Here is a 27,821-nt window from a genome sequence, read left to right as displayed (position 1 = left end):
GCCCACTTCTAAAAGAAGGTAATTTAAAAGTTTTGCAAGCTGTAATTTGGCAGTCGTTGAAGATATCATGATGAAATTTGGCAGGAACGTTACTCCTGTTACTATATATGTGCTAAATAAAAATGAGCAAAATCGGATGAAGAACGCACCCACTTTTAAAAAAAAAATTTTTTTAAAAGTCAAATTTTAACAAAAAATTTAATATCTTTACTGTATATAAGTAAATTATGTCAATATTCAACTCCAGTAATAATATGGTGCAACAAAATACAAAAATAAGAGAAAATTTCAAAATGGGCGTGGCTCCGCCCATTTTCATTTAGTTTTTCTAGAATACTTTTAATGCCATAGTCGAACAAAAATTTACCAATCTTTCTGAAATTTGGTAGGGGCATAGGTTCTATGACGGTAACTGTTTTCTGTGAAAATTGGCGAAATCGGTTCAAGCCACGCCCAGTTTTTAAACACAGTCCACCGTCTGTCCTTCCGCTCGGCCGTTAACACGATAACTTGAGCAAAACCCGATATATCTTTACTAAACTTAGTCCACGTACTTATCTGAACTCACTTTATCTTAGTATAAAAAATGGCCGAAATCCGACAAAACCACGCCCCCTTTTTCGATATCGAAAGTTACGAAAAATGAAAAAATGCCATAATTCTATACCAAATACGAAAAAAGGGATGAAACATGGTAATTTGATTGTTTTATTGACGCAAAATATAACTTTAGAAAACTTTGTAAAATGGGTGTGACACCTACGATATTAAGGAGAAGGAAATGAAAAAGTTCTGCTGGGCGAAATCAACAGCCCTTGGAATCTTGGCAGGAATACTGTTCGTGGTATTGCATATATAAATAAATTAGCAGTACCCGACAGATGATTTTTTAGATCACCCTGGTCCACATTTACATCAAAGGGCCACTCGCTTTTAAAACCCTCATTAATACCTTTACTTTGATACCCATATCGCACAAACACATTAGAGAGTCACCCCTGGTCCAACTTTATGGCGATATATGGAAAACACCTTTCATTTGATACCTATATCGCACAAACAAATTCTAGAGTAAGCCCTGGTCCACCTTTATGGCGATATCCCTAAACGGCGTCCATCCATAGAACTATGGCCTACTCTCTCTTAAAATACTCTTTAATAAAATCCATTTGATACACATGTCATACAACCACATTCCAGGGATACCCTAGGTGCATTTTCCTACATGGTGATTTTCCCTTATTTTGTCTCCATAGCTCTCAACTGAGTATGTAATGTTCGGTTACACCCGAACTTAGCCTTCCGTACTTGTTTTATTTTATATTTATCTTAAAAATCGTTTAGTTATGTACATCTGTTCACTATATATTTGTTATCTTATACATCCGATTATTTGGAGATTACGAACGGGATAAGATTATTGTTCAGCCCCATTCATGAAAGGTATGAAGTCTTCGGCACAGCTGGAGACAGTCCCGTCCTTACTTGTTTTTAATTATTTTATTACTAGAAATATTTCCTACTATAAGAAAAATATGTGTACCCAATTTTGTTACGATATGTAAATTTTTCTTCGAGTTATGGCTCCCGAATCATTGAAAATTGCTTAGACAAAAAAGGGCGGTGCCACACCCATTTTCAAAAATTTTGGCGTTTTCCAATTTAACGTTATAATTGAATTTAGAAACAAAATTCTATTGATATAAAGCTCTTTTTCGCTAAGATAATACTTATTATTTTCGTCTACGACCCTTTTAAAAAAACACGACTACACAAAAAAAATTGTGTTCTTTATCCTAAATTTTATTTAATGATTTTCTGTTTTATTATAAACAAAAATGAAAAGAAAATACATATTTCGGTATAAAGTTTTACGTTATAGTTATAGTAACAATACTCATGACGCTAGAGTGATAACAACGATCAGGTGTTTTGTACAAATCTAGAATAACCTAAAATGTTGTGTAAATATGAAGCTGATGCTTTTTGTTATATATGTGGGCAATTTATTAAAGTTCGACATATAAAATATGCACTAAGTAGATCTCTCATCCTTTGTGAAGCCTACGAAGCATATTTTGGATCTCCTGTTTGGAATAAAGACAAGACATGGGCTCCACATGTTGCATTTAGTTATTGTAAAAGATGTTTGGAAGGTAAGCAAATTTTATTTAAATAGTAAACTAAATAAAGTAGAAATATTGATTTCTCTTTCTATATTTTAGGTAGGTATCGAGGTGAGAAAAGGTCTATGAAATTTGCAACACCAAGAATCTAGCGAGAACCAAAAGACCACGTTAAAGACTGCTACTTTTGCATTTCGAATCCCAGTAAAATACGTAGAGGTAAAAATGAAAAACCTATCGAATATCCTGATCTTGAATCTTATTTTGCTCCAGTTGCACACGATCTGACACCACCAGTACCAGAGACACCGAAAAAATTAACGCAGAGAAGTTGCTCATCTCTGTCCTTATAAAAGCAATGTCGATAAGGAGATTTTACCGACTCCAAAACCACCAAAACATCATTTCATCACTACTGAAGATTTTAATGATTTGATTAGAGATTTCAATTTACCAAAAAGTAAGCTTTTAGGCTCTTCTTCGAACAACGTTATCAAGGCCAATATAATGAAAACATGATGAGAGACTATTTTTGGGGTATATTGAGGGATAGTACCTATGAACAGAAAATAAAAAGTAAAAGTGTACACTTTTAAACCATTTTCCACTTTTTTGAAAGTTATTTCGATATTAAAACTTAATAAAAATATTTTTTTGAAATGTTTAATTTTCAAGTAAAAATTAAAAGCACAGATTTTGAAAAATTTCGTTCAAGCGGTTTCCTAAATAGGAAAGCAAACTTTTTCATGCCATATATTTTCTTTTCTTCAAATTACGACCTAACGAATTGAAATTTAATGCTTTGAAGACAAAGGCAAATTTTGTGTTGACCCGTGGTTGTTAATTTTCCTTCAAAGCATTCATTATAGTAAAGGCAACCTCTCTCTCTGCTAAATTTTGTTAAGATAGGTTTAACGATTTTTGATTTATGATTAATAATATTTGTAAAATTGATTTCATCACAAGTGGGCGGTGCCACGCCCATTTAAAAAAAATTCCGAATTTTTATCAAGATTCTCAATATCAGTCCACCGTCAAATTTCAACATTCTAGGTGTATTATTTACTAAATAATCAGGTTTTTTGCGTTTTCCAAAAAGTTATATATATAAAAGGTGGGCGTGGTTATCATCCTATTTCGCTCATTTGCAATACCAATCTATTCTGGGTCCAGATAAGCTCGTGTACTCGTGTTGAAGATATCTCAATATTTACTCAAGTTATCGTGTTAACGGTTATTGGCGGCCACCGTGGTGTGATGGTAGCGTGCTCCGCCTACCACACCGGATGCCCTGGGTTCAAACCCTGGGCAAAGCAACATCAAAAATTTTAGAAATAAGGTTTTTCAATTAGAAGAAAATTTTTCTTAGCGGGGTCGCCCCTCGGCAGTGTTTGGCAAGCGCTCCGGGTGTATTTCTGCCATGAAAAGCTCTCAGTGAAAACTCATCTGCCTTGCAGATGCCGTTCGGAGTCGGCATAAAATCATGTAGGTTCCGTCCGGCCAATTTGTAGGGAAAATCAAGAGGAGCACGACGCAAATTGGAGGAGAAGCTCGGCCTTAGATCTCTTCGGAGGTTATCGCGCCTTACATTTTTTTTTGTTATCGTGTTAACGGACGGACGGACATGGCTCAATCAAATTTTTTTCCGATACTGAGGACTTTGATATATGGAAGTCTATATCTATTTCGATTCCTTTATACCTGTACAACCAACTGTTATCCAATGAAAGTATTAATACCCTGTGTACAAGTACAGCTGGGTACAAAAAAACCGAAATTGAAAAAAAATTTAAATTTAAAATTCTTAATTCTGAAATATGAAAAACCCTCATCTTGATCGAAGGAAGCTATAGCCAAAGTTTGGTAATGATTGAAGTGTGGGAAATACGTTTCCATAGGAAACACACACACATAATTCGATTTTTATATATAGGCAAGTCCTGGCTAACGGACGCGACATTCGTATGCATTTAATACTGGTTTAATTGGAATCCAAGCAACGGACTTGTTGCAGTTTATAATGTGTGTGAAGCACTGCCAGAAGGCTTAATTCCATAAAATTCTTCGGGACTTTTAACATTTAACTACTTACATACATACATCCATTTATAATGTGGTTCGACGCGACATGAAATAGAAATAATTTTTTAATGCACTTGAAATTATGTAAAACTTAGCGAATCTAAGACGAAAATTTTTATTCCTTAAATTAGATATTAAAGGTCAAAGAAGACCCCTCGGTTGTAGATTTACGAAATTTCAAATATTTTTTTTGGAACGAAGGATATGAGCTAAAGTACGGCCACGGATGCGATATAACGGACGTGACAAATTTTTCTCGATTTATAATAATAATAAATCTTTTACGCAATATACCTCCAAAGAGTCTTTGGCAAAGAGGAGCTTCCAATTTGTGATGTGCTACCAATTTTTAATATTTCCTGCAAATTGGGCCAACAAGTTATATGCTGACTGCGTTTAGAAAAACTGGTGAAGTATATTTGATGTTGCTTGTGCCGTGACTTGCACCTGGGTCCTCTGTATGAAAGGTCAATACATTACCTCTATACCACGCTGGTCATCTCAATGAATAACATATAGTAAACCGGTTAGTTAAATTTTTTTATTTTTATTTTATTAACGGAAATTACATTTCAAGTGCAGCAATGGAAGTACTAAAAAGAAATTAAAACAAGTAAAGGTGTCTAAGTTTGGGTGTAACCGAACATTATAGACTCAGCGTGAGCTTCAATTGTACATTACATTTCAGATAAAATATTTTTCTACATAACACGTGGCACCGCCCGTTTAAAAAAAATGTCTCCCCATTTCCTCTTTCAATAAATCTTGATAAGTGAAATATAATTGATTCACAACTATTTTTTTGCTAAGTTATAGCTTATGATTCTAATCTACAGCCCTTTTAAACTTCTTTTAGTAGAAATATTTTCTACTATAGGAAAAATTTGTGTACCCAATTTTATTACGATCCGTTAATTTTTCTTCGAGTTGAAATTATGTAAAACTTAGCGAATCTAAGACGAAAATTTTTATTCCTTAAATTAGATATTAAAGGTCAAAGAAGACCCCTCGGTTGTAGATTTACGAAATTTCAAATATTTTTTTTGGAACGAAGGATATGAGCTAAAGTACGGTCACGGATGCGATATAAAGGACGCGACAAATTTTTCTCGATTTATAATAATAATAAATCTTTTACGCAATATACCTCCAAAGAGTCTTTGGCAAAGAGGAGCTTCCAATTTGTGATGTGCTACCAATTTTTAATATTTCCTGCAAATTGGGCCAACAAGTTATATGCTGACTGCGTTTAGAAAAACTGGTGAAGTATATTTGATGTTGCTTGTGCCGTGACTTGCACCTGGGTCCTCAGTATGAAAGGTCAATACATTACCTCTATACCACGCTGGTCATCTCAATGAATAACATATAGTAAACCGGTTAGATAAATTTTTTTATTTTTATTTTATTAACGGAAATTACATTTCAAGTGCAGCAATGGAAGTACTAAAAAGAAATTAAAACAAGTAAAGGTGTCTAAGTTCGGGTGTAACCGAACATTATAGACTCAGCGTGAGCTTCAATTGTACATTACGTTTCAGATAAATTATTTTTCTACATAACACGTGGCACCGCCCGTTTAAAAAAAATGTCTCCCCATTTTCTCTTTCAATAAATCTTGATAAGTGAAATATAATTGATTCACAACTATTTTTTTGCTAAGTTATAGCTTATGATTCTAATCTACAGCCCTTTTAAACTTCTTTTAGTAGAAATATTTTCTACTATAGGAAAAATTTGTGTACCCAATTTTATTACGATCCGTTAATTTTTCTTCGAGTTATGGCTCCCGAATCATAGAAAATTGCTTATTCATAAATAGGGCGGTGCCACGCCCATTTTTACAAATTTGAAGTTTTTCCTATTTGTTGTTATAAATCCACTTGGGAAATTAAATACCATTGTCATAAAGCTCTTTTTTGCAAAGATATAACTTATTTTATTCGTCCGCGACCCTTTTAAAAATCTTTTATATAAAAGTGGGCGTGGTCCTTAACCGATTTCGTTAATTTTTCTGCAAAGCATTCCTTTTAGTAAAGGCAACCTCTCTGCCGAATTTTGTTACGATAGGTTTAATGATTTTTGATTTATGATTAATAATATTTGTAAAATTGATTTTATGACAAGTGGGCGGTGCCACGCCCATTTTAAAAAAATATCTAAAATTTGTTTCAAGAATCTCAGTATCAGTCCATACAACATTCTAGGTTATTATTTACTTCATTTTTTTGGAACTCTCTGTCTCCATTGTTGTTCCTATCTAAAAGCTATAATTTAATACTTTATATATACTATTTAACTGAATTTTTGTACTTACCGTAACGGACGCGATAAATTTTAATCACCAACAAAATAGTTAATTCGACTGCTCGGGAAAAAAAGATTTTATTTCTTGACAGAAGTGCATATGCCTACTTTGCATTTGAAAACTTTATTTTTTTGAAGTGCATGTTTGCTTATAGGAACAACTTATGTAGTTTTTGGTAACGGACGCGACACAGATAATTATAAAATCAAATCAGAATAACTCCGGTTTCCAAACTTTTTTGGACTTTATTTTTATTTTTAAATAAAGTCCTAAAGATAGCTAATTTAGAGAAGTAATACAGATCCAGTTTGAAACCACTAACTATAAGAAGAAGGATGCAATAAACTAGCCAGAAAACTGGTAAAATAAAAATCCTAAAAAAGCTTTTTTAATGTAATAGTCCTCTGTCTAGGATTATGGAAAACTAAATATCATTTTTAATCAATTCCATATACATATTCAGCTTTCATTGCAAATGAACAGAAATAAAATCTGACCACTTTGAATTTTTATTTCGTGGTAGACCTTATTTGGGATTCGCCCATATATATATCGGCTCGATTTCTGGTACATATGTAAGTAGCTTTTCGGCAAGGTTAAAATGAAGAAACTTTTTTCAGGGAAGTGGACTAGGAATATGCCTATAAATTTGATACACAAGTAGCCTTTCGCTTATGTTAATGTTGTGGTAGGTTCTTTCCCGGAAATTTGACCAGGGACCGACCTATTCCATAAAAATTTACTTATTTAGGTGTTTTCTTGAAATTTGGTATATAGTTAGCTTTCGCCTAAGTTTGTATTGACAAAACTTTTTTCTGGAAAAAATCCAGGGATATGCTTGAAATTTTATACAAAGGTAGCATTTTGCCGATGTTAATATTAAGGTAACTTTTTTTCCGGAAAGTGGACCAGGAACCGAATTGTCACCCAAGTTAATATTAAGAAAACTTTTTTCCGGAAAGTGAACCAGAGACCGACCTATTCCAAAAAAATGTATATAAAGGCTACATTAATATAAAGGAAACTTTGTTTCTGAGGGTACCCTTGGCTCAAAATTTGGTACAAAAGTACCTTTTCATCTAAGTGAATATTAAGAAAACTTTTTTCTGGAAAGTGAGTCAGGGACCGACCTATTCCATAAAAATATATTTATAGAACGATTGGTATGACTTTTGCATAGCTTTTTGACAAATTTAATATGAAGAAAACTTTTTTCCGGGAATGGGACCAGGGATTTGCTTGAACTTTGGTGAAAAGATTGTGTTCTGCCAATGCTAGTAATAAGGTAACTTATTTTGCGGAAATTTGACAATAGACTGATTTATTCTATAAAAATTTATTTACTGAGCATTTTCTTGAAATTTGGTACATAAGTAGCGTAACTATACCATCTGGGGCCCGTGGCAAATTTTTGATGGCACCTTATTATTAAAAATCGTTACGTTATACTCAGTTTAATTTTATTAACTTCGAGATTTTCAGCGTACTCAATTACACGTTGTAAACATATGTTCCACTAATGGCAAGAGAGAAAGAGAGAATGATCTGTAGCGCAATGCGTATTGGAGACTTCACATTCATCCATAGAACATAATATCTGAACGCATTAATCATCTATTCGTTAGAAAGAACCACATCGTGAGGAAAGCTGCATGCATGCTGAAATAAAAAGAAAATAAAAAATTTTAAGCACTTCCCTTATATAAAGGGACAAATATTAGCGAAAAGTGTGTCTTTATACAAAGACATATGCGTGCTGAACTTTGATTTTAAAATTTTGATACAGAAATTGTAAAAATATTCATGAGAAATAAAAACACAAAAGTAGAGTGCACATTACTTGGTTTCGAAAGTTGGCAGGAAAGGAGTCAACTTATCAATATATAGTGAATGAATTGCGATACACATTAATATTTTTATCAATCATTAATATTTTTATAATTTATATGTCAACATTTTAAAATAAAAGTTCAGCAAGAATATGTCTTTGTTGTATAAAGACACATTCGCTGATTTTTGTCCATTTATATAAAGTAAGTGCCTAAAATTTTTTGATTTGCTCTTTATTTCCTACTTTTTAGTTCTATGTGAAAAAGAGTAGTACCTTATTTATTACAAGGAGAAAAGCTTATTTTTATTAACTCAGAATGCATATCATAGAACTACGTCAAGCTACATTAATTTCTAAGCTACTTAAAAATTGTTTATATTGTGACGAATATTACGACACGAACATTTCCGCGAACATTCCGCAATCTTGTTCGCAGCTTTGGCCATACACCATACGAACTTTTGGCCGAACATTAGTTCTCTTTCAGACAGCGATGAATACGGACAACAATTGTGCTGCAGCAATATTGCTCGCTGTAGCAATTAAGCGTAAAAAAAAGAGAGAAGATCGCAAAAAAGAATTTGGTGCAACGAATGGTTTAAAAAACGAGCAGTTCTTGGACAAAGTGAGCTTATTAAAGAATTGGAATTCACGTCACAAAATGATTTTAAAAATTACGTTCGTATAAGAAAGGCAACATTTGACCAACTTTTACAAAAAATTTTGCCACTCATAACGAAACGCGATACAATAATGAGAGAAGCGATTTCCCCTCATCACCGCCTTGCTTTAACTTTGCGCTTTCTAGTTAGTGGCAATAGCTTTGAAGACTTAAAATTTTTGACAGCAATTGCGCCCCAAACGATTGGGAAAATAGTTACAGAGACTTGTGATGCCATAATAAGTCAATTGAAAGATTTTATTAAGGTAATTATTTATTGATTAAATTATTTGTTTTCGACTAAACAAGAAAAGTTTCATGTTTACATATGTGTGTCTGAAAATTATTGGTTTTTTGAAGTAAAAATAAAAATAAATTATTCGTCCGTTTCAAACGATGCAAAGAAATTTTGTAAGTTTTCTACCGAGCTCGAATGAATGGAGGATGTATCTTCAACGATTCGTACGTTTTGTGTGACTTGAGGTGACATTCTACTACTGTTTATGGACGAGCCGCTACTTAAAGGAGTCGGAACTCTTATTGTATAATTCTGCATGTGTTGGGGCACCGCGTAGTTAAGTTGCGTAGACGTGCGCATTGGGTATTGCGGAAAGACATTTGGTGTTAATATTTGACTTGGGTTAAAAACATTTTGGATTTGAATCGCGTGTCTAAATTCCAATGCTCCCAAGCAACCTTGAAATAAAACATCTGATATGATTTTTCGTGCAATCGTTTTCTGGGAGGCCTCCATTTCACTATATTGCGAAGCCCACGATTGAGCCAAGGAGTCACCTTCTGTGGGTTCGCGGCTGTTTGCAAGTCTCTCGCATGCATTTTTAATAAGTGTATCTTCTTCAGAAACTTTTCTTTTGCTTGGTCGAACAGTGAATTCCTAAAAAGAAAGATTTATAAGTTTTTCATTACTTTTCAGCTTCCACAAACAGAAAAAGATTGGAAGGTAGAAGCGAAACATTTTGATGCACGCTGGAACTTCCCAAATTGTATAGATGCAATTGATGGAAAACACATCAATATAACAAAGCCACCTGGATCTGGATCTTTTTATTATAATTAAAAAAAAAATTTTCCATCATTTTAATGGCAGTGGTTAATGCTAATTACGAATTTTTGATGGTGGATGTTGGCACAAATGGAAGAGCTTCTGATGCCGGTCTTTTTAGCGAAACAAAATTTTTTTCATCTCTAAAAAATAAAACATTGAAAATTCCTGACCCTCAGCCGCTTCAAAACTGCGAAGAAAAACTACCATTTGTATTCGTAGCTGACGATGCTTTTCCCCTGTTAGAAAATATCATGAAGCCATTTAGCCACAACACACTCAAGGAAGAAGAAATAATTTTTAACTACAGGCTTTCTCGTGCGAGAAGAATTGTTGAAAACTGTTTTGGCATTTTAGCATCAAGATTTAGAATTCTCCTACAAACTATTAATTTATCACCAGAAAAAGTCACGAAAATTGTGTTAACCTGTTGCTACTTGCATAACTTTTTACGGAGGCAAAATGAGGAGACGTATTTTGAAGGTGGATTCGATGTTGAAGAAACAGATCCCGGAGCGATAGAATACGCCGATTGGCATAATGACCATGGACTTACAGCTCTTCAAGCTTCAAGTGCAAAGAATGTATCCAATTTAGCAAAAACTACTCGAGAAAAATATTGTAATTATTTTAATACAGTGGGAGCAGTTCCGTGGCAGAACAATATATTAAATATAAGAAAGTGAATCATTACGGAATAAAAACAAAATGAATGTTTGTGTTCACAAAAAAAAAGAAAGAATAAAATTTTGACTTTTTTTCTTACCTCAAATGTGTTTGTATTTTCATCCTGCATTGTGGTAACGCCTGCCAAAGGTTCTTCTTGATCTTTCAAAAAGCATAGCAAATCATAGCACCAAAGAATAGGAACATATTCATCCTCAGCACCAGCACCAGACTTCAAACTATCTATGTTTTTTTTGACTCACGCCGGTATTGCGCCCGCAACCTACTTATTTTTTTTATAACTGTATCCTTTGTGGCATCAGGATCTACTTCTTTTAATTTTTCGATTAGAGTCGCATAATCATTATTCTTTTTAATTCTATTACAATAATCTTTGCTTTTTACTTGCCACAATGATGGCAAAGATTTGTACATTTCAATAAATTCACTCAGATATTTTTTATTGTCCATTTTACTTTTCCGCGCACGTGTAAGGATAAAATCCCCCAATTTAACTTTTTAATAATCATCGGGCAACATCTCAACATTGTTACTCACAATGATATTCAATTGTGAATGTTGCAAATAAAATGAATACAACACAACACATTATGGCATGATCCATTGTAATATAGTATGTAAGAGAGAATAAGATATATGTGGGGTGAAACATGAAAAAACTACATGCAAGAGTGACATCGGCATTTTTCATGTTTCACCGCCATCAATATAATTTCGACTACTCAGTGAATTGGACGCTTTTAGAATTGGTCATTTAAATAAAGTATTGCTAAAATCTAAAAGTCTTTCCTTTCTTTAAATCCATGAGTTTCTGGCGGAGAAGACCGCCACGCAATTAATATAAACGCGATTAATGTAAGACGGGGCGAAGAAGCAGGTAACCTAACCTAGGTGAAATGTATGGGTTGGCTAGCGAAGCCGCAACCTTTTACATTACATGGCGACCGTGACGGCTGGAGCCCGGTCATAGTTCGTTTATTTTCTTCATTCTTTAACATCGGAACGAGCCGGACGTTTTTGTAAGTGGTGAGTGAGAAATTTTTTTTCGAGTGGACAGAAGGCAAAAGTGTGTGTGTGGTGCGATAAACGTGCAAAATTAAAAATTCAATTTCTAATAAATTCCAATACTTAAATTGCTAATTAAAATTCTAACCTACGGCTTAATTTTCTAAATAAATTCAACTAAATATCTTCTAAATAAATTTTCAATAAACTACAACACAATTTTCTAATTAAAATTCAACCTAAAATTTTCTAAAATAAAATTTCACTAATCTACGATATATTTTTCTAAATGAAATTCAACTAATTTTCAACACATAATTTTCCAAATACATTTTTAATAAACTACCGTGCAATTTTCAAACTAAAACTCAATAAAACCTCAATATACAATTTTCTAAAATAAAATTCTACTAAAGTACGATATAATTTCCTACATTACAATTTAACAATAAAAATACAATACATAATTTTCTATCTAAATTCTACTAAACTACGATATAATTTCTTAAAATAAAATTTAACAAACCTAAAATATACTCTTCTAATACAAATTCAAACAATTCTACGATTCAATTTTACATATTAAATGTACAAACGACAATACAAATTTTCTACATTGAGTCTAATAAACCACAAAGACAATTCTACTAATCAAATTCAACAAAACTAAAATACAATTTAATAAATAAAATCTAACGGAAAACTTTATAAATTCCATAAATTTCCATAACGGCACTCGCACCACGCCACGCATAACGGCGAAGGTAACGAATTAAAAAGGGGAGGTACACCCTAATATAAATATATATTCGTTTGTTCGCAACAATTTTTATAAGTTATGGCCAAAGAAGAATGTGACAAAATTGATCACTTTGTCAATTCTTCTTTTCCCCAAAAAGGGTGATGTAAGGATAAAATCCCCCAATTTAACTTTTTAATAATCATCTGGCAACATCTCAACATTGTTACTCACAATGATATTCAATTGTGAATGTTGCAAATAAAATGAATACAACACAACACATTATGGCATGATCCATTGTAATATAGTATGTAAGAGAGAATAAGATATATGTGGGGTGAAACATGAAAAAACTACATGCAAGAGTGACATCGGCATTTTTCATGTTTCACCGCCATCAATATAATTTCGACTACTCAGTGAATTGGACGCTTTTAGAATTGGTCATTTAAATAAAGTATTGCTAAAATCTAAAAGTCTTTCCTTTCTTTAAATCCATGAGTTTCTGGCGGAGAAGACCGCCACGCAATTAATATAAACGCGATTAATGTAAGACGGGGCGAAGAAGCAGGTAACCTAACCTAGGTGAAATGTATGGGTTGGCTAGCGAAGCCGCAACCTTTTACATTATACACGTCTGTTCCGTTCAGAAATTACTACGATTATGAGCTATTTCGCCATACACGCACGAACAGTTCGCGCAAATGTTCGCCAAAAATTAAAATATTTTGATTTTTGGCGAACATTTGCGCGAACTGGCAAACACCACCATACACGACAGAAAAGGTCGCAGAAACATGACATAACGGGAATGCTCGCGGAAATGTTCGTGTCGTGTATTTGGCGCTTAAGTAAATAATCACGCAACAACAGAAACACATTGAAGCGAGCCACTCATGTACATGTACGTAAACAAATCAATCATCATTTACACATATATGTACATACAAGGCAACCAAGAGATATCTAACACACAGGTATAGTCATCAGTTGAAGTAGTACTCACATATACACGCATATGGTTAAACGAGAGACTATAAACTACAAATATACATGTGACCAAGCATGAATTTCGAGAAGTTATTAGACCTTAGGAGAGAGTATAAAAGCAGCCAAATCTGAATAGTCAGTAACCAGTTTCATTGGTTGCGAAGTATAAGCGTTATTGTGAAGTACTATCAAAGTAGTCTAATAAAGACCATTTTTACATTATCAAATATTGGAGTTATTTATTCAACAGTTTAGTGATACGAACGTTAGTAGAAAGTGTAAAATAAGCGGAGTTTCACTAAATTCGTTACAATTGGTGTCAGAAGAGGAATTGTTGAATAAATTCCGAAGATTGGGAATACAAATTGGACATGGCAAAGTTGAGCGGATTGACGATCCAGCAACTGAAGGAGGAGTTGGAAGTCCGTGGGTTGGCTACTACTGGCAATAAATCCCAGCTAAAAAGACGGCTAAGTGTAGCTATGGTATTTGATGGAATCAATGCTGCCGAGTATGTCTTTCATTCTGATAGCGACAAAAATGGAAGACAAAAATGCTCTGTTCCTTTCCAGGTATTCAAGCTCCAATTTGAGAAGACGTCAGCAGTGAACAACTGGAATGCTGAAGATACAGTTGTTGCACTATTCGTGGCACTGAAAGGTCCTGCAGCTGAAGTCTTACAGACTATTCCAGAGTACGAAGGGAACAGTTATGAAGCATTGATGGCCGCTGTCGAGAGGTGATATAGAAATTGAGTTGCAAGACCGTTACCAAAAAGCGAATGAGACGTTGCAGGAGTTTGCGTCGGATGTTAAAAGATTGGCTCATCTCGCAAATGCAGACGCACCCGTGGAATACACCGAGAGGGTTAAAATTCAGAGCTTTATAAATGGAATACGGGATGTCGAAACGAAACGAGCTACATATGCGAACCCAAAGCCAACATTTGCCTATCTCGCAAACTGGAAAGAAATCGAGCAGTCTTACCGTCAAAGGAAATGTGGATCGCAAGGAGCGTGTACTGACTGTAGATACGGGCTCATCTCATTCTTTAATCCGATCTGATTTGGTCAACAGGAGAGTAAAGCCATTACCTGGAGCAAGATTGCGTACGATTACTGGCGAGTGTAACCAAGTCCAGGGAGAAGTGGTATGTGAAGTTTTAATTGGGGAGGTCACACAAATTCGTTGTGGCAGAGATTGTTGATGAAATCATAATTGGAGTGGACTTCTTAATCTACCAAGGCATCAAGATCGATATGCAAAGCAAGACGATGCGCTATAAGAACATGGATGTACCACTTAGTTTCGGCTACGAGAGAGGCTACAGCAGTAAACGAGTGCTGGTGGAAGAGAGTCAGCAAATACCACCAAAATCCGTAGCAGTCATCTGGGCAAAGGTTGATGAAGATTGTGGGACAAACAAATTGTGGGTTGTTGAAGCAGCAAACAAATCAACACCGAATGTACTTGTAGGAAAAACCCTGGCTATGATAAAACCAGATAGACGTAATCCGGTAAGAGTAGCCAATTAGTTCAAGTCTGGCCTAAAGAGCTGTTTTGGGAAGATGCCAAGAGGCTCAAGTAGTTATTAACTGTGAACAGCTCCAGGAACACGTTTCAACTAGTAATACTGTCTTTCAAATGACATCGCGGCATAGACGGAGGGGCTAGAGGAAGCCTATCAGAGTAAGGCAAAACAACTGCTCTTAAAGTACGCCAACATATTTGACCAAGATGGCTTCAAACCAGGCTGCACCAACGTTGTGAAACATCAAATTGACACTGGAGATGCGAGCCCGATTCGTCAAGCTCCTCGTAGTGTTCCACTGGCGAAGCGGGATCTTGTAAGTCAAATCGTACAAGAAATGAGCGACAGCGGCGTCATCGAACTATCAGCTAGTACATGGAGCTCACCGGTGGTACTTGTGAAAAAGAAGGATGGAAAAATGAGGTTTTGCGTGGACTACCGCAAGTTGAGGAGAAATGACGATACTCTGGACTCGCTATCTGGTACTAAATGGTTTTCCACACTGGACTTGAAAAGCGGCTGCTGGCAAGTGGAGGTGAAGGAGGAAGACAAAGAGCCTTCAGTGTCGGTGATGATCTTTGGCAATTTACAGTGATACCTTTTGGACTTTGTAATGCACCAGATACTTTTGAGAAACACATGGACCAGGTACTGAAAGAATTACATTGGAAAACATGCTTGGTGTACCTGGACAACATCAGCGTATTGGGCAAGAACTTTGATGAACATCTTAAGAACTTGGAGGAAGTTTTCCAGAGAATAGCTGGCGCTGGTCTGAAACTAAGTCCCAAAAAGTGTTCGCTGTTTAAAAAGGAAGTAAATTATTTGGGTCACAATGTAACGACCAGGCGCGTATTCCGAAAATTAAAAAATATATGTCTGTACTAGAATAATTACTCTATTCACTTTTAAAACCCCTGTTAAGAAAATAGCATAAACAGCAATAATGAAAATGCGAAAGAATAAAATTAAATAATATTTCACGCTGAGAGAAGTTATTGATAGTCGCTCCTTTTAAACTATCGAATTTTGCACTATTTTCATGCGCAGTCATCTCATTTTCGTATGTTTCACCTGAGTAAAGCCACGTCAAAACCGCCAATGTAATTTCATTGATCTCTGGGATTTCAACAAAGACTGAACAGATATGTAGGAAATGTCGATACAAAAATACACTTGAGCGATTTTTCGAGATTCCGCTTCGTTTGCAAGATACAGTGTTTTTAAAAAAAATAAGGAATATTTTAATGAAAAGTTAATAACTCATAGGCTTTTTGCAATAAATCTATAAAATTTTTTTGAGAGTAGGCAAATGTTTTGTCTACAAACAAAAAGAATATACAGACAAGTTATTAACTTTTCACTAAAATGTTCATTAAAAAATGTTTTCTTTCATACGAAGAGGAGTCTCCACAAGTGTAATTTTGTATCGACATTACCTATACATTTTTTCTTCGTTGTTGAAATTCTAGAGATCAATTAAAACAAGTAAGGAAGGCTAAGCTCGGGTGTAACCGAACATTCCATACTCAGTTGAGAGCTATGGAGACAAAGTAAAGGAAAATCACCATGTAGGAAAATGAACCTAGGGTAACCCTGGAATGTGTTTGTATGACATGTGTATCAAATGGAAGGTATTAAAAGGTATTTCAAGAGGGCCATAATTCTATAGGTGGACGCCATTTAGGAATATCGCCATAAAGGTGGACCAGGGCTGACTCTAGAATTTGTATCAAATGACAGGTGTTAATGAGTATTTTAAAATGGCGTGGGCCTTAGTTCTATAGGTGGACGCCTTTTCGAGATATCGCCATAAAGGTGGGCCAGGGGTGACTCTAGAATTTGTTTGTAAGATATGGGTATCAAATGAAAGGTGTCGCCATACGATATGAGTATCAAATGAAAGGTGTCGCCATACGACATGGGTATCAAATGAAAGGCGTCAATCATTTTTTTAAAAGGGCGTGGGCCTTAGTTCTATAGGTGGACGCCATTTCGAGATATCGCCATAAGAGTGGACCAGGGGTGACTCTAGAATTTGTTTGTTCGATATGGGTATCAAATGAAAGGTGTTAATGCGTATTTATAAAGGGAGTGGGCCTTAGTTCTATATGTGGACGCCTTTTCGGGATATCGTTATAAAGGTGGACCAGGGTTGACTCTGTTGTTGTTGTTGTTGTAGCGATTAGTTACTCCCCGAAGGTTTTGGGGAGTGTTATCGATGTGATGGTCCTTTGTCGGATACAGATCCGATACGCTCCGGTAACACAGCACCATTAAGGTGCTGGCCCGACCATCTCGGGAACGATTTATATGGCCACATTAAACCTTCAGGCCATCCCTCCCTCCCCACCCTCAAGTTCCATGAGGAGCTTGGAGTCGCCAGAGCCTCGTCTGTTAGTGAAACGGGATTCGCCGCTCGAAGATGAGGTTGACAATTGGGTTGGAGAAGCTATATATTGCGCTACACAACCCCTTGAATCTAGAATGCGTTTGTACAATATGGGTATCAAACGAAAGGCGATAGTGAGTATTTTAAAAGGGAGTGGGCCGTAGTTCTATAGGTGGGCACCTTTTCGAGATATCGCCATAAAGGTGGACCAGGGGTGGCTCTAGAATTTGTTTGTACGATATGGGTAGCAAATGAAAGGTGTTAATGCGTATTTATATAGGGAGTGGGCTTTAGTTCTATAGGTGGACGCCTTTTCGGGATATCGTTATAAAGGTGGACCAGGGTTGACTCTATAATGTGTTTGTCCGATATGGGTATCAAATTAAAGGTATTAATGAGGATTTTAAAAGGGAGTGGTGGTAGTTGTATATGTGAAGGCGTTTTCGAGTTATCGACCAAAATGGGGACCAGGCTATCCCAGGCCATCTTCTGTCGGGTACCGCTAATTTATTTATGTATGTAATGCCACGAAGAGTATTCCTGCCAAGATTCCAATGGCTTTTGATTTCGCCCTGCAGAACTTTTTCATTTTATTCTACTCAATATGGTAGGTGTCACACCCATTTTACAAAGTTTTTTTCTAAAGTTATATTTTGCGTCAATTAACCAATCCAATTACCATGTTTCATCCCTTTTTTCGTATTTGGTATAGAATTATGGCATTTTTTTCATTTTTCGTAATTTTCGATATCGAAAAAGTGGGCGTGGTCATAGTCGGATTTCGGCCATTTTTTATACCAATACAAAGTGGGTTCAGATAATTACGTGAACTGAGTTTAGTAAAGATATATCGATTTTTGCTCAAGTTATCGTGTTAACGGCCGAGCGGAAGAACAGACGGTCGACTGTGTATAAAAACTGGTCGTGACTTTAACCGATTTCGACCTTTTTCACAGAAAACAGTTATCGTCCTAGAGTCTAAGCCCCTACCAAATTTCACGAGGATTGGTAAATTTGTGTTCGACTTATGGCATTAAAAGTATCCTAGACAAATTAAATGAAAAAGGGCGGAGCCACGCCCATTTTGAAATTTTCTTTTATTTTTGTATTTTCTTGCCCCATATCATTACTGGAGTTGAATGTTGACATAATTTACTTATATACTGTAAAGATATTAACTTTTTTTTTTTACTTTGTCTTTAAAAAAATTTTTTTTAAAGTGGGCGTGGTCGTTCTCAGATTTTGTTAATTTTTATTAAGTATACATATAGTAATAGAAGTAACGTTCCTGCCAAATTTTATCTTGATATCTTCAACGACTGCGAAATTACAGCTTGCAAAACTTCTAAATAACCTTCTTTTAAAAGTGGGCGGTGCCACGCCCATTGTCCAAAATTTTACTAATTTTCTATTCTGCGTCATAAGTTCAACTCACCTACCAAGTTTCATCGCTTTGTCCGTCTTTGGTAATGAATTATCGCACTTTTTCGATTTTTCGAAATATTCGATATCGAAAAAGTGGGCGTGGTTATAGTCCGATATCGTTTATTTTAAATAGCGATCTGAGATGAGCGCCCAGAAACCTACATACCAAATTTCATCAAGATACCTCCAATTATACTCAAGTTATTGTGTTAACGGACGGACGGACGGACGGACGGACGGACATGGCTCAATCAAATTTTTTTTCGACACTCATGATTTTGATATATGGAAGTCTATATCTATCTCGATTCCTTTATACCTGTACAACCAAACGTTATCCAATCAAAGTTAATATACTCTGTGAGCTCTGCTCAACTGAGTATAAAAATATTGAAGCGAGCCCCACATATACATGTACGTAAACAAATCAATTATCATTTACACACATATATACATACAAGCCAACGAAGAGATAACTAACACACATGTATAGTCATCAGTTGAGGTAGTACTCACATACATATACACGCATATGGTTATGCGAGAAACTATTAACTACAAATATACATGTACACATATGGATGGTGACCAAGCATGAATTTTGAGAAGTTACTAGACCCTAGGCGAAATGGGTTGACGAGACAACAGAGAGTATAAATGCAGCGAAAGCTGAGTAGTCAGTAGTCAGTTTGATTTAATCACGCTATTGGTTGCGAAGTATAAGTGTTATTGTGAAGTACTATCAAAGTAGTCTAGTAAAGACCATTTTTGCATTATTAAATATTGGAGTTATTTATTCAACAGTTTAGCGATACGAACGTTAGTAGAAGGTATCAAATAAGTGGAGTTTCACCAAATTCGTTACAATATGTATATCCCAAGCTTGGATTGCTACAAGTGAATATGTGACTTGCTTACTCAAATTATTTCGATCCGTGCCCCACCTAACGGAATTTTTTCCCTTTTTAATGCAGTGCCTCGGTGTCTTAACCTATATGTGAATTTTTACGTTTGTAGCTCAATGAGAAGTTACTTTAAAAGCGATTGCAAAATATGTGTTTAAAATGCGGACAAACTTTCAACCGACTTAATCTAAAGGAAATAATAATAACAATTTAATTTCAATAAGATATTTTTGAAAATGGTCGTTCAGCACTAGCTATAGTCACAGGTATTGTAAGAAATATCATTAATGCAGTGCACACTTCAGGAAAGCTGGAAGACATAAAATGATTATTTATTATTAATGAATCAGCAAGGTCTCTCTCACGACGATTTTTCTATTTCGCCTCTGAGAGTGAATCGAACATTGAGAATTTCTCTGGCAATTGATACAATATGTCCTTTTTATATATCTCAATAAATTCTGGAGCTTTTTTTAATAGATCAGTGTCAAAACACTGAAGTTTAAACAATTTCATTTATTGGAATGAAACGCGATTTCAGTTGGTTTTTAATGATGTCCAATACTCGATAAAATATGTTAACTTTGAACAAACTATTTTTGAGCTTGCGGCCTCTTGGCCCGGGGCCCTTCGCCTAAATTAAAATTAAAATAATTTTTTTCCGGAAATGAATCAGGGACAAACTTATTCCATTAAAATTTACCTATTTAGCGATTTGTTTGAAGTTTGGTACAGGGGCAGCTTTTCGCCTAGGTTAATATTACGGAAGCTTTTTTTCCCGCAAGTGGACCAAATATGTGCTTGAAATTTGCTACAAAGGTAGCCATCCCCTCTTTCTTGCTAGAGCATGTATTTGTCTACATAGATGACTTGCTCTCACGATTTTCATACCTACCTGAAACACTTAGCAGGTGCAGAGTGTCTTGCCAAGGCGTGGTTGACGATATATTTGGAAAAAGTCCAAATTCTGCCAGAAGGAGCTGTAGTATCCCGGCTTCATTGTGGGACAAGGTCAAATAAAAACAGACCCGCCCAAGATCCAGTAATTGTTCGACTTTCTTGTACGGATCACCATCAAGCAGCTCTCGCGCTTCTTTGGTATGTGTGGCTGGTACAGGCCGTTCACACCCAATTTTGCCACAAACACTTCGCCGATGACAGATTGCCTCCTGAAGGCGAAAACTTTCGCGATGACAGCCGAAGCCATGAGTCGCTGGGCGGAATTACAGAAGTTTCGTGTGTACGTGGTGGTCTTCCTTTCACGATCCTCACCGATCATATTAGTCTAAAACAGCCGATTAGGCTAAATGATGTTTCCGGACGTCTCGCACGTTGGAGCCTCAAGCTTCAGTCATTTGACTGTAAGGTGGAACACCGAAACGGAGTTCACAATGTAGTGCCTGATACTTTGAGCCGCACGTGCGTTGAATGTATTTCGGGGCTGAACTAAGTTTTCTAGCCCGGAATATGAATATCTCAAACCAAGCATCCAGGAAAACTCGATTATATTGGACTTCAGAGTAGTAGAGGAGTGGTGTAAAAGAGGACCCCCGAGACAAGCTGACGACATAGCGGAATCCTTGTGGAATATCTGGGTTTTAGAGGGTATCATCCAAACCCTTCTGGGAGCGATGCACTGTGACAGGGCGGCAGGTAACGCAGTATTGCAAAGTCGCTCTACAGGCTGAGGACCTGGTAATTTTGGCCAGAGATGATCGGAGACCATCACCGGTTGCGAACCTTGTAAGTGCTCGAAATTGCCTAACCTGACCCCAGACGGCCAATGCAAAGTCGCTTCCATATGAATAGAGCAATGAAAAAGTTATATATAGACTTGTGTGGACCATATCCACACTCGAGTTCCGGTAATGCCTATTTCTTCATTGTACTAGACCATCTGTCTAAGTTCGTCTTCCTCACGCCGATGAGACATGCTACGGCACAAGAGGTGGTAAAGTACCTGAAGCAGATAGTTTCCACACATTCGGTATTCCAGGGGTCATAAATTATGATAATGGCAGGACAGGTGCCATTCGAATGTTTCCCGAAATTCCTGCAATGCTCTGTCGTCAATCACATCAAGACCGCTGCGTATGCGCCTTAAGACAATGTATCTAAAGTGTGAACCGATCATTACTTGCCATTATCCGAACATCCCTCTCGGTCAGAGAGGCATACCAGAAGGAACAGCGAGCATATAACACCAGGGCGCGACCCATCGCGCACAGAGTAGGGCAGACTGTGTATCAGAGGAGTTTTAAATTTAGCAATGGGGCGGACGATTACAGTGCAAAGCTTGCGGCAAATTCCTTTACAAGGTCGGTGATGTAACAGGATGTTTAGTAAGTCTCTCCCACGCGAAGGATCTCCGCGCATGAAAAGGTCGTCACTACCCAGCTGAAAACAATTTAGACCATCTCTTTCCAGCGCTTAGTCATAACGAGCTCTTATAAACCGCTCGCCCTGTTACGCCCACCTTGTCCACATTAAGATAAATATCATCGCGCGAGTGCCACCGTGCGCTCGCCTTGCCAACGCTGCCCAATCAGCTGACAATATCTTGTGCCATTTTGAAGAATTTTCTCAACTTTCTCTCCCTTTTTAGGTGCGGTCGTCATCGTCAATAAAAGGTTAATCAATAAAGCTTCCCATATTACGAGGTTTGAGAGAAAAATAGTATACCATCAACCTGGTGCCGAATTTCACCGAATTCAACCGGGCAAAAATCGTTGCTTTTACTCATATCGGAGCAATATCACTAAAACTGTGGCCAACTGAATACGGAGAGTGAGCAGCGTACATTGTTAGTGAACGGCGTGGTCATCATATTCGAAGCGAGTGTGAAAATCGTTGGAATGTCAGGTGAGTGACTAAATTTATTGTGCTTGGTGAAGCGATAAAGCTGGTACAGAGATGCGGCAACATACAACCCATGATAGAAAAACTCAATTCGCATCGAATATTGTATAGTTGGAGGTGAGTTTCACACCTCAAAACCACGCGATTTCGAACCGGTTCACATTTGCCCTTTGAGCGAATTTCATTAACCCTTTATAGTTTTGCGATATTAGCCGGAATGAATAGATCCATAATAAATGCCATCTTGAATATATTAACTTTCTCATGAGAACTCTACGGCCAGTTGAATAGCTAAACGATTTAAGTAAACCTAGAGTTTGGATTTACAACATTTCTTACTTGAGATATTTATTAATGAATTAATAAAATTTATAATGAATTGGTGAATTAACTGCTGTGGTGGCCTTTGATTTCGGATGTGATGTGAATGATCGGACTGACAGTGAGGGAACGAACATTGGGGTCGGCAACAATTGGGCCACTGCCGACCATGGAAGACAGGGAAGAAGAGGACCAGCCACAAACACCTTCATTGTCGTGACTTCCAGCCGGGGTGGCTATTATAGGCGCGTATTTCAGTATGGGTTTATTGTACTAAGTTACAACACAGGATTCTTTTTTCCGGGAAGTGAACTAGGGATTTGCTTGCAATTTTATACAAAGGTATCATTTTGCCAATGTTAATATTAAGGTTGCTTCTTTTCCGGAAATAATATTAAGAAAAATAATATTAGAAAGTTGGTACAGAGGCTAGCTTAATATAAAGTAAACTTTTTTGGCTTGAAATTTGGTACAAAATTAGCCTTTCGCCTGTGTTAATATTAAGGTTAGTTCTAATCCGAAAAGTTGACCAGAGCCGAAGTAGGCTATAAAAATTATTTGATTGAGCTGTTTTCTTGAAATTTGGTACCTAGGTACCTTTTCGTCTAAGTTATATTAAGAAACATTATTCCATAAAAATTTATTTATAGAGTGATTGGGCCGACTTTTGGTACATTAGTAGCTTTTCAACAAGGTTAAAATGAAGAACACTTTTTTCTGGAAATCGAACTAGGTAGCTTGTCGCCTAAGTTAATATTAAGAAAACTTTTTATCCGGAAAGTGAACCAGAGACCGACGTATTCCAAAAAATGTATTTATTTAGAAATTTGGCACAAGGGCTAGCTTAACATAAAGGAAACTTTTTTGGAAAATTTGGTAGATAAACACCTTTTCTTCTAAGTTAATATTAAACAAGTAAGGAAGGCTAAATTCGGGCGTACCGAACATTATATACTCAGTTGAGAGCTATGGAGACAAAGTATGGGAAAATCACCATGTAGGAAAATTAACCTAGGGTAACCCTAGAATGTGTTTGTATGACATGTGTTAAAAGGTATTTTAAGAGGGCCATAGTTCTATAGGTGGACGCCATTTAGGGATATCGCCATAAAGGTGGACCAGGGCTGACTCTAGAATATGTATCAAATGAAAGGTGTTAATGAGTATTTTAAAAGGGCGTGGGCCTTAGTTCTATAGGTGGACGCCTTTTCGATATATCGCCATAAAGGTGGACCAGGGGATATCGCCATAGAATTTGTTTGTACGATATGGGTATCAAATGAAAGGTGTTAATGAGTTTTTTAAAAGGGCGTGGGCCTTATTTCTACAGGTGGAGGCCATTTCGAGATATCGCCATAAGGGTGGACCAGGGGTGACTCTAGAATTTGTTTGTACGATATGGGTATCAAATGAAAGGTGTTAATGAGTATTTTAAAATGGCGTGGGCCTTAGTTCTATAGGTGGACGCCTTTTCGAGATATCGCCATAAAGGTGGACCAGGGGTGACCCTAGAATTTGTTTGTTCGATATGGGTATCAAATGAAAGGTGACGCCTTACGATATGGGTATCAAATGAAAGGTGCTAATGAGTTTTTTAAAAGGGCGTGGGCCTTAGTTATATAGGTGGACGCCATTTCGAGATATCGCCATAAGGGTGGACGAGGGGTGACTCTAGAATTTGTTTGTACGATATGGGTATCAAATGAAAGGTGTTAATGAGTATTTTAAAATGGTGTGGGCCTTAGTTCTATAGGTGGACACCTTTTCGAGATATCGCCATAAAGGTGGACCAGGGGTGACTCTAAAATTTGTTTGTACGATATGGGTATCAAATGAAAGGTGTTAATCAGTTTCTTAAAAGGGCGTGGGCCTTAGTTCTATAGGTGGACGCCATTTCGAGATATCGCCATAAAGGTGGACCAGGGGTGACTCTAGAATTTGTTTGTACGATATGGGTATCAAATGAAAGGTGTTAATGTGTATTTATAAAAGGAGTGGGCATTAGTTCTATAGGTGGACGCATTTTCGGGATATCGTTATAAAGGTGGATCAGGGTTGACTCTAGAATGCGTTTGTACAATATGGGTATCAAACGAAAGGTGATAATGAGTATTTTAAAAGGGAGTGGGCCGTAGTTCTATAGGTGGGCACCTTTTCGAGATATCGCCATAAAGGTGACCAGGGGTGACTCTAGAATTTGTTTGTACGATATGGGTATCAAATGAAAGGTGTTAATGCGTATTTATATAGGGAGTGCGCCTTAGTTCTATAGGTGGACGCCTTTTCGGGATATCGTTATAAAGGTGAACCAGGGTTGACTCTATAATGTGTTTGTCCGATATGGGTATCAAAGTAAAGATATTAATGAGGATTTTAAAAGGGAGTGGTGGTAGTTGTATATCATCATTTATCATCATTTATCATTTATTAGTTATTAGTTTTAATACATTAGCACATTAAGATTAAAATCTTTTATTGCGCAATACAAACATAAAACTTATGTATATGAAAATACTTATATAAAAATTAAAAATATGAAATAGACAAATTTATAAAAACTGTGTTAGATTTAATACATTAGCACACCAAGATTAAAATCCTTTATTGCGCAATACAAACATAAAACTTATGTATGTGTTATGCAGTTTGATCACTAAAATACTCAAATGTAATATTTTTAAAATTATTTTCTCTCATTGAGTTCCTTAAAGACTGTGGAATGGAGTTCCATAGCCTAACGCTGTTAACAAAGAAAATCCTGGAAGAGGTTAAATAATTAAACTTTGGAAGAATAAAATTAGAGGAGCGTGTGCTTTGGAAAACGTAAGCTTATCGTACAAATAACCCGGTTTCTCAACGTAGATAAGTGAGCAAATTTCTTTAAACCGTGTACATATCTAGTAGCGTGGTTGAAAGCAACACTGAGTTAATGAAGGGAGACAGCATCTAAATTGCTATAAACGACCTCAAAGTAGGTTATGTAAGGTACAATAAGACACAGAATAAGCTTTTTCTTTGTATCAGAAGGTACGAAAATTGATGACACCCTAAGGCACCGCAATGTATAATAGATTTTACCCACAACTTGATTGACGTGGTCTTCGCAGGACAACTTAGAGTTGATTACAAAGCCTAGATTTCGTACTTTATCGACTAACTGAATTCTTGCAGATACGATATAAAAGTGTGGGATATCAGAAAACTGGATCTTATCCTTATAGATTGGAAGAACATATGATTTTCGTGAAGGCGTTTTGAGTTATCGACCAAAATGTGGACCAGGGTATCCCATGCCATCATCTGTCGGGTACCGCTAACTTATTTATATATGTAATACCACGAACAGTATTCCTGCCAAGATTCCAAGGGCTTCTGATTTCGCCCTGCAGAACTCTTTCATTTTCTTCTACTTAACATGGTAGGTGTAACACCCGTTTTACAAAGTTTTTTTCTAGAGTTATATTTTGCATCAATAAACCAATCCACTTACCATGTTTCATCCCTTTTTTCGTATTTGGTATAGAATTATGGTATTTTTTTCATTTTTCGTAATTTTCGATATCGAAAAAGTGGGCGTGGTCCTAAGTCGGATTTCGGCCATTTTTTATACCAATACAAAGTGAGTTCAGATAATTACGTGAACTGAGTTTAGTAAAGATATATCGATTTTTGCTCAAGTTATCGTGTTAACGACCGAGCGGAAGGACAGACGGTCGACTGTGTATAAAAACTGGGCGTGGCTTCAACCGATTTCGACCTTTTCACAGAAAACATTTATCGTCCTAAGGTCTAAGCCTCTACCAAATTTCAAGAGGATTGGTAAATTTTTGTTCGACTTATGGCATTAAAAGTATCCTAGACAAATTAAATTAAAAGGGCGGAGCCACGCGCATTTAGAAATTTTCTTTTATTTTTGTATTTTGTTGCACCATATCATTACTGGAGTTGAATGTTGACATAATTTACTTATATACTGTAAAGATATTAACTTTTTTTTTTTAATTTGATTTAAAAAAAATTTTTTTTTTAAAGTGGACCTGGTCGTTCTCAGATTTTGCTAATTTTTATTAAGTATACATATAGTAATAGGAGTAACGTTCCTGCCAAATTTCATCATGATATCTTCAACGACTGCCAAATTACAGCTTGCAAAACTTCTAAATTACCTTCTTTTAAAAGTGGGCGGTGCCACGCCCATTGTCCAAAATTTTACTAATTTTCTATTCTGCGTCATAAGTTCAACTCACCTACCAAGTTTCATCGCTTTGTCCGTTTTTGGTAATGAATTATCGCACTTTTTCGATTTTTCGAAATATTCGATATCGAAAAAGTGGGCGTGGTTATAGTCCGATATCGTTTATTTTAAATAGCGATCTGAGATGAGTGCCCAGGAACCTACATACCAAATTTCATCAAGATACCTCAAAATTTACTCAAGTTATTGTGTTAACGGACGGACGGACGGACATGGCTCAATCAAATTTTTTTTCGATACTGATGATTTTGATATATGGAAGTCTATATCTATCTCGATTCCTTTATACCTGTACAACCAACCGTTTTCTAATCAAAGTTAATATACTCTGTGAGCTCTGCTCAACTGAGTATAAAAAAATAATTTCCAGAAACTGAACTAGAAAGCCTCCTATTCCTTTAAATTTTATTTATGAAACGATTTGCTTGAATATTGGTACACAAAAAGCTTTTCGACTAGGGTAAGATGAAGAAATCTTCTTTTCCGGGAAATGGACCAGAGATATGCTTGAAATGTGGTACAAAAGTAGCCTTTCGCTTATGTTAATATTGTGGTAGCTTCTTTTATGGAAAGTGGAACCGGGACCAACCTATTCTGTAAAAATTTGTTTATTGAGCGGTTCTCCTGAAATTTATTTT

At 36.2% G+C, this 27,821-nt stretch overlaps 2 protein-coding genes and 1 pseudogene across 3 annotated transcripts in view; 1 reads left to right on the top strand and 2 right to left on the bottom strand.

Annotated features, from left to right (window-relative positions):
* LOC137240148 (uncharacterized) overlaps positions 1 to 27,821 on the bottom strand; it is a 1,574,936-nt gene that overhangs the window by 1,260,227 nt on the left and 286,888 nt on the right. The window lies entirely within an intron of this gene.
* On the bottom strand, positions 9,351 to 10,971 carry LOC137242310 (uncharacterized). Its single transcript, XM_067769644.1, has 2 exons — positions 10,838 to 10,971; positions 9,351 to 9,903 (listed from the first exon to the last, which is right to left on the bottom strand). The coding sequence occupies exons 1-2, from the start codon at positions 10,865 to 10,867 to the stop codon at positions 9,385 to 9,387; spliced, it is 549 nt and encodes a 182-aa protein (XP_067625745.1). The 5' UTR covers positions 10,868 to 10,971; the 3' UTR covers positions 9,351 to 9,384.
* Positions 9,970 to 10,757, top strand: LOC137239352 (uncharacterized; annotated as a pseudogene).

The sequence above is a fragment of the Eurosta solidaginis genome, chromosome 2 (genome assembly GCF_040869045.1).
Source record: "Eurosta solidaginis isolate ZX-2024a chromosome 2, ASM4086904v1, whole genome shotgun sequence".
Classification (NCBI taxonomy): domain Eukaryota; kingdom Metazoa; phylum Arthropoda; class Insecta; order Diptera; family Tephritidae; genus Eurosta; species Eurosta solidaginis.
The sequence above is the reverse complement of the archived record's forward strand: the minus strand, read 5'-3'. Positions and strand labels throughout refer to the sequence as shown.

Bases quoted from the DNA above. Each gene is read 5' to 3' on its own strand.
- LOC137242310 (XM_067769644.1), bottom strand. From the start codon at position 10,867: ATGCAGGATGAAAATACAAACACATTTGAG. The intron at 9,904-10,837 runs GTAAGAAAAAAA...CTTTCTTTTTAG, and splicing joins AAAATACAAACACATTTGAG to GAATTCACTGTTCGACCAAG.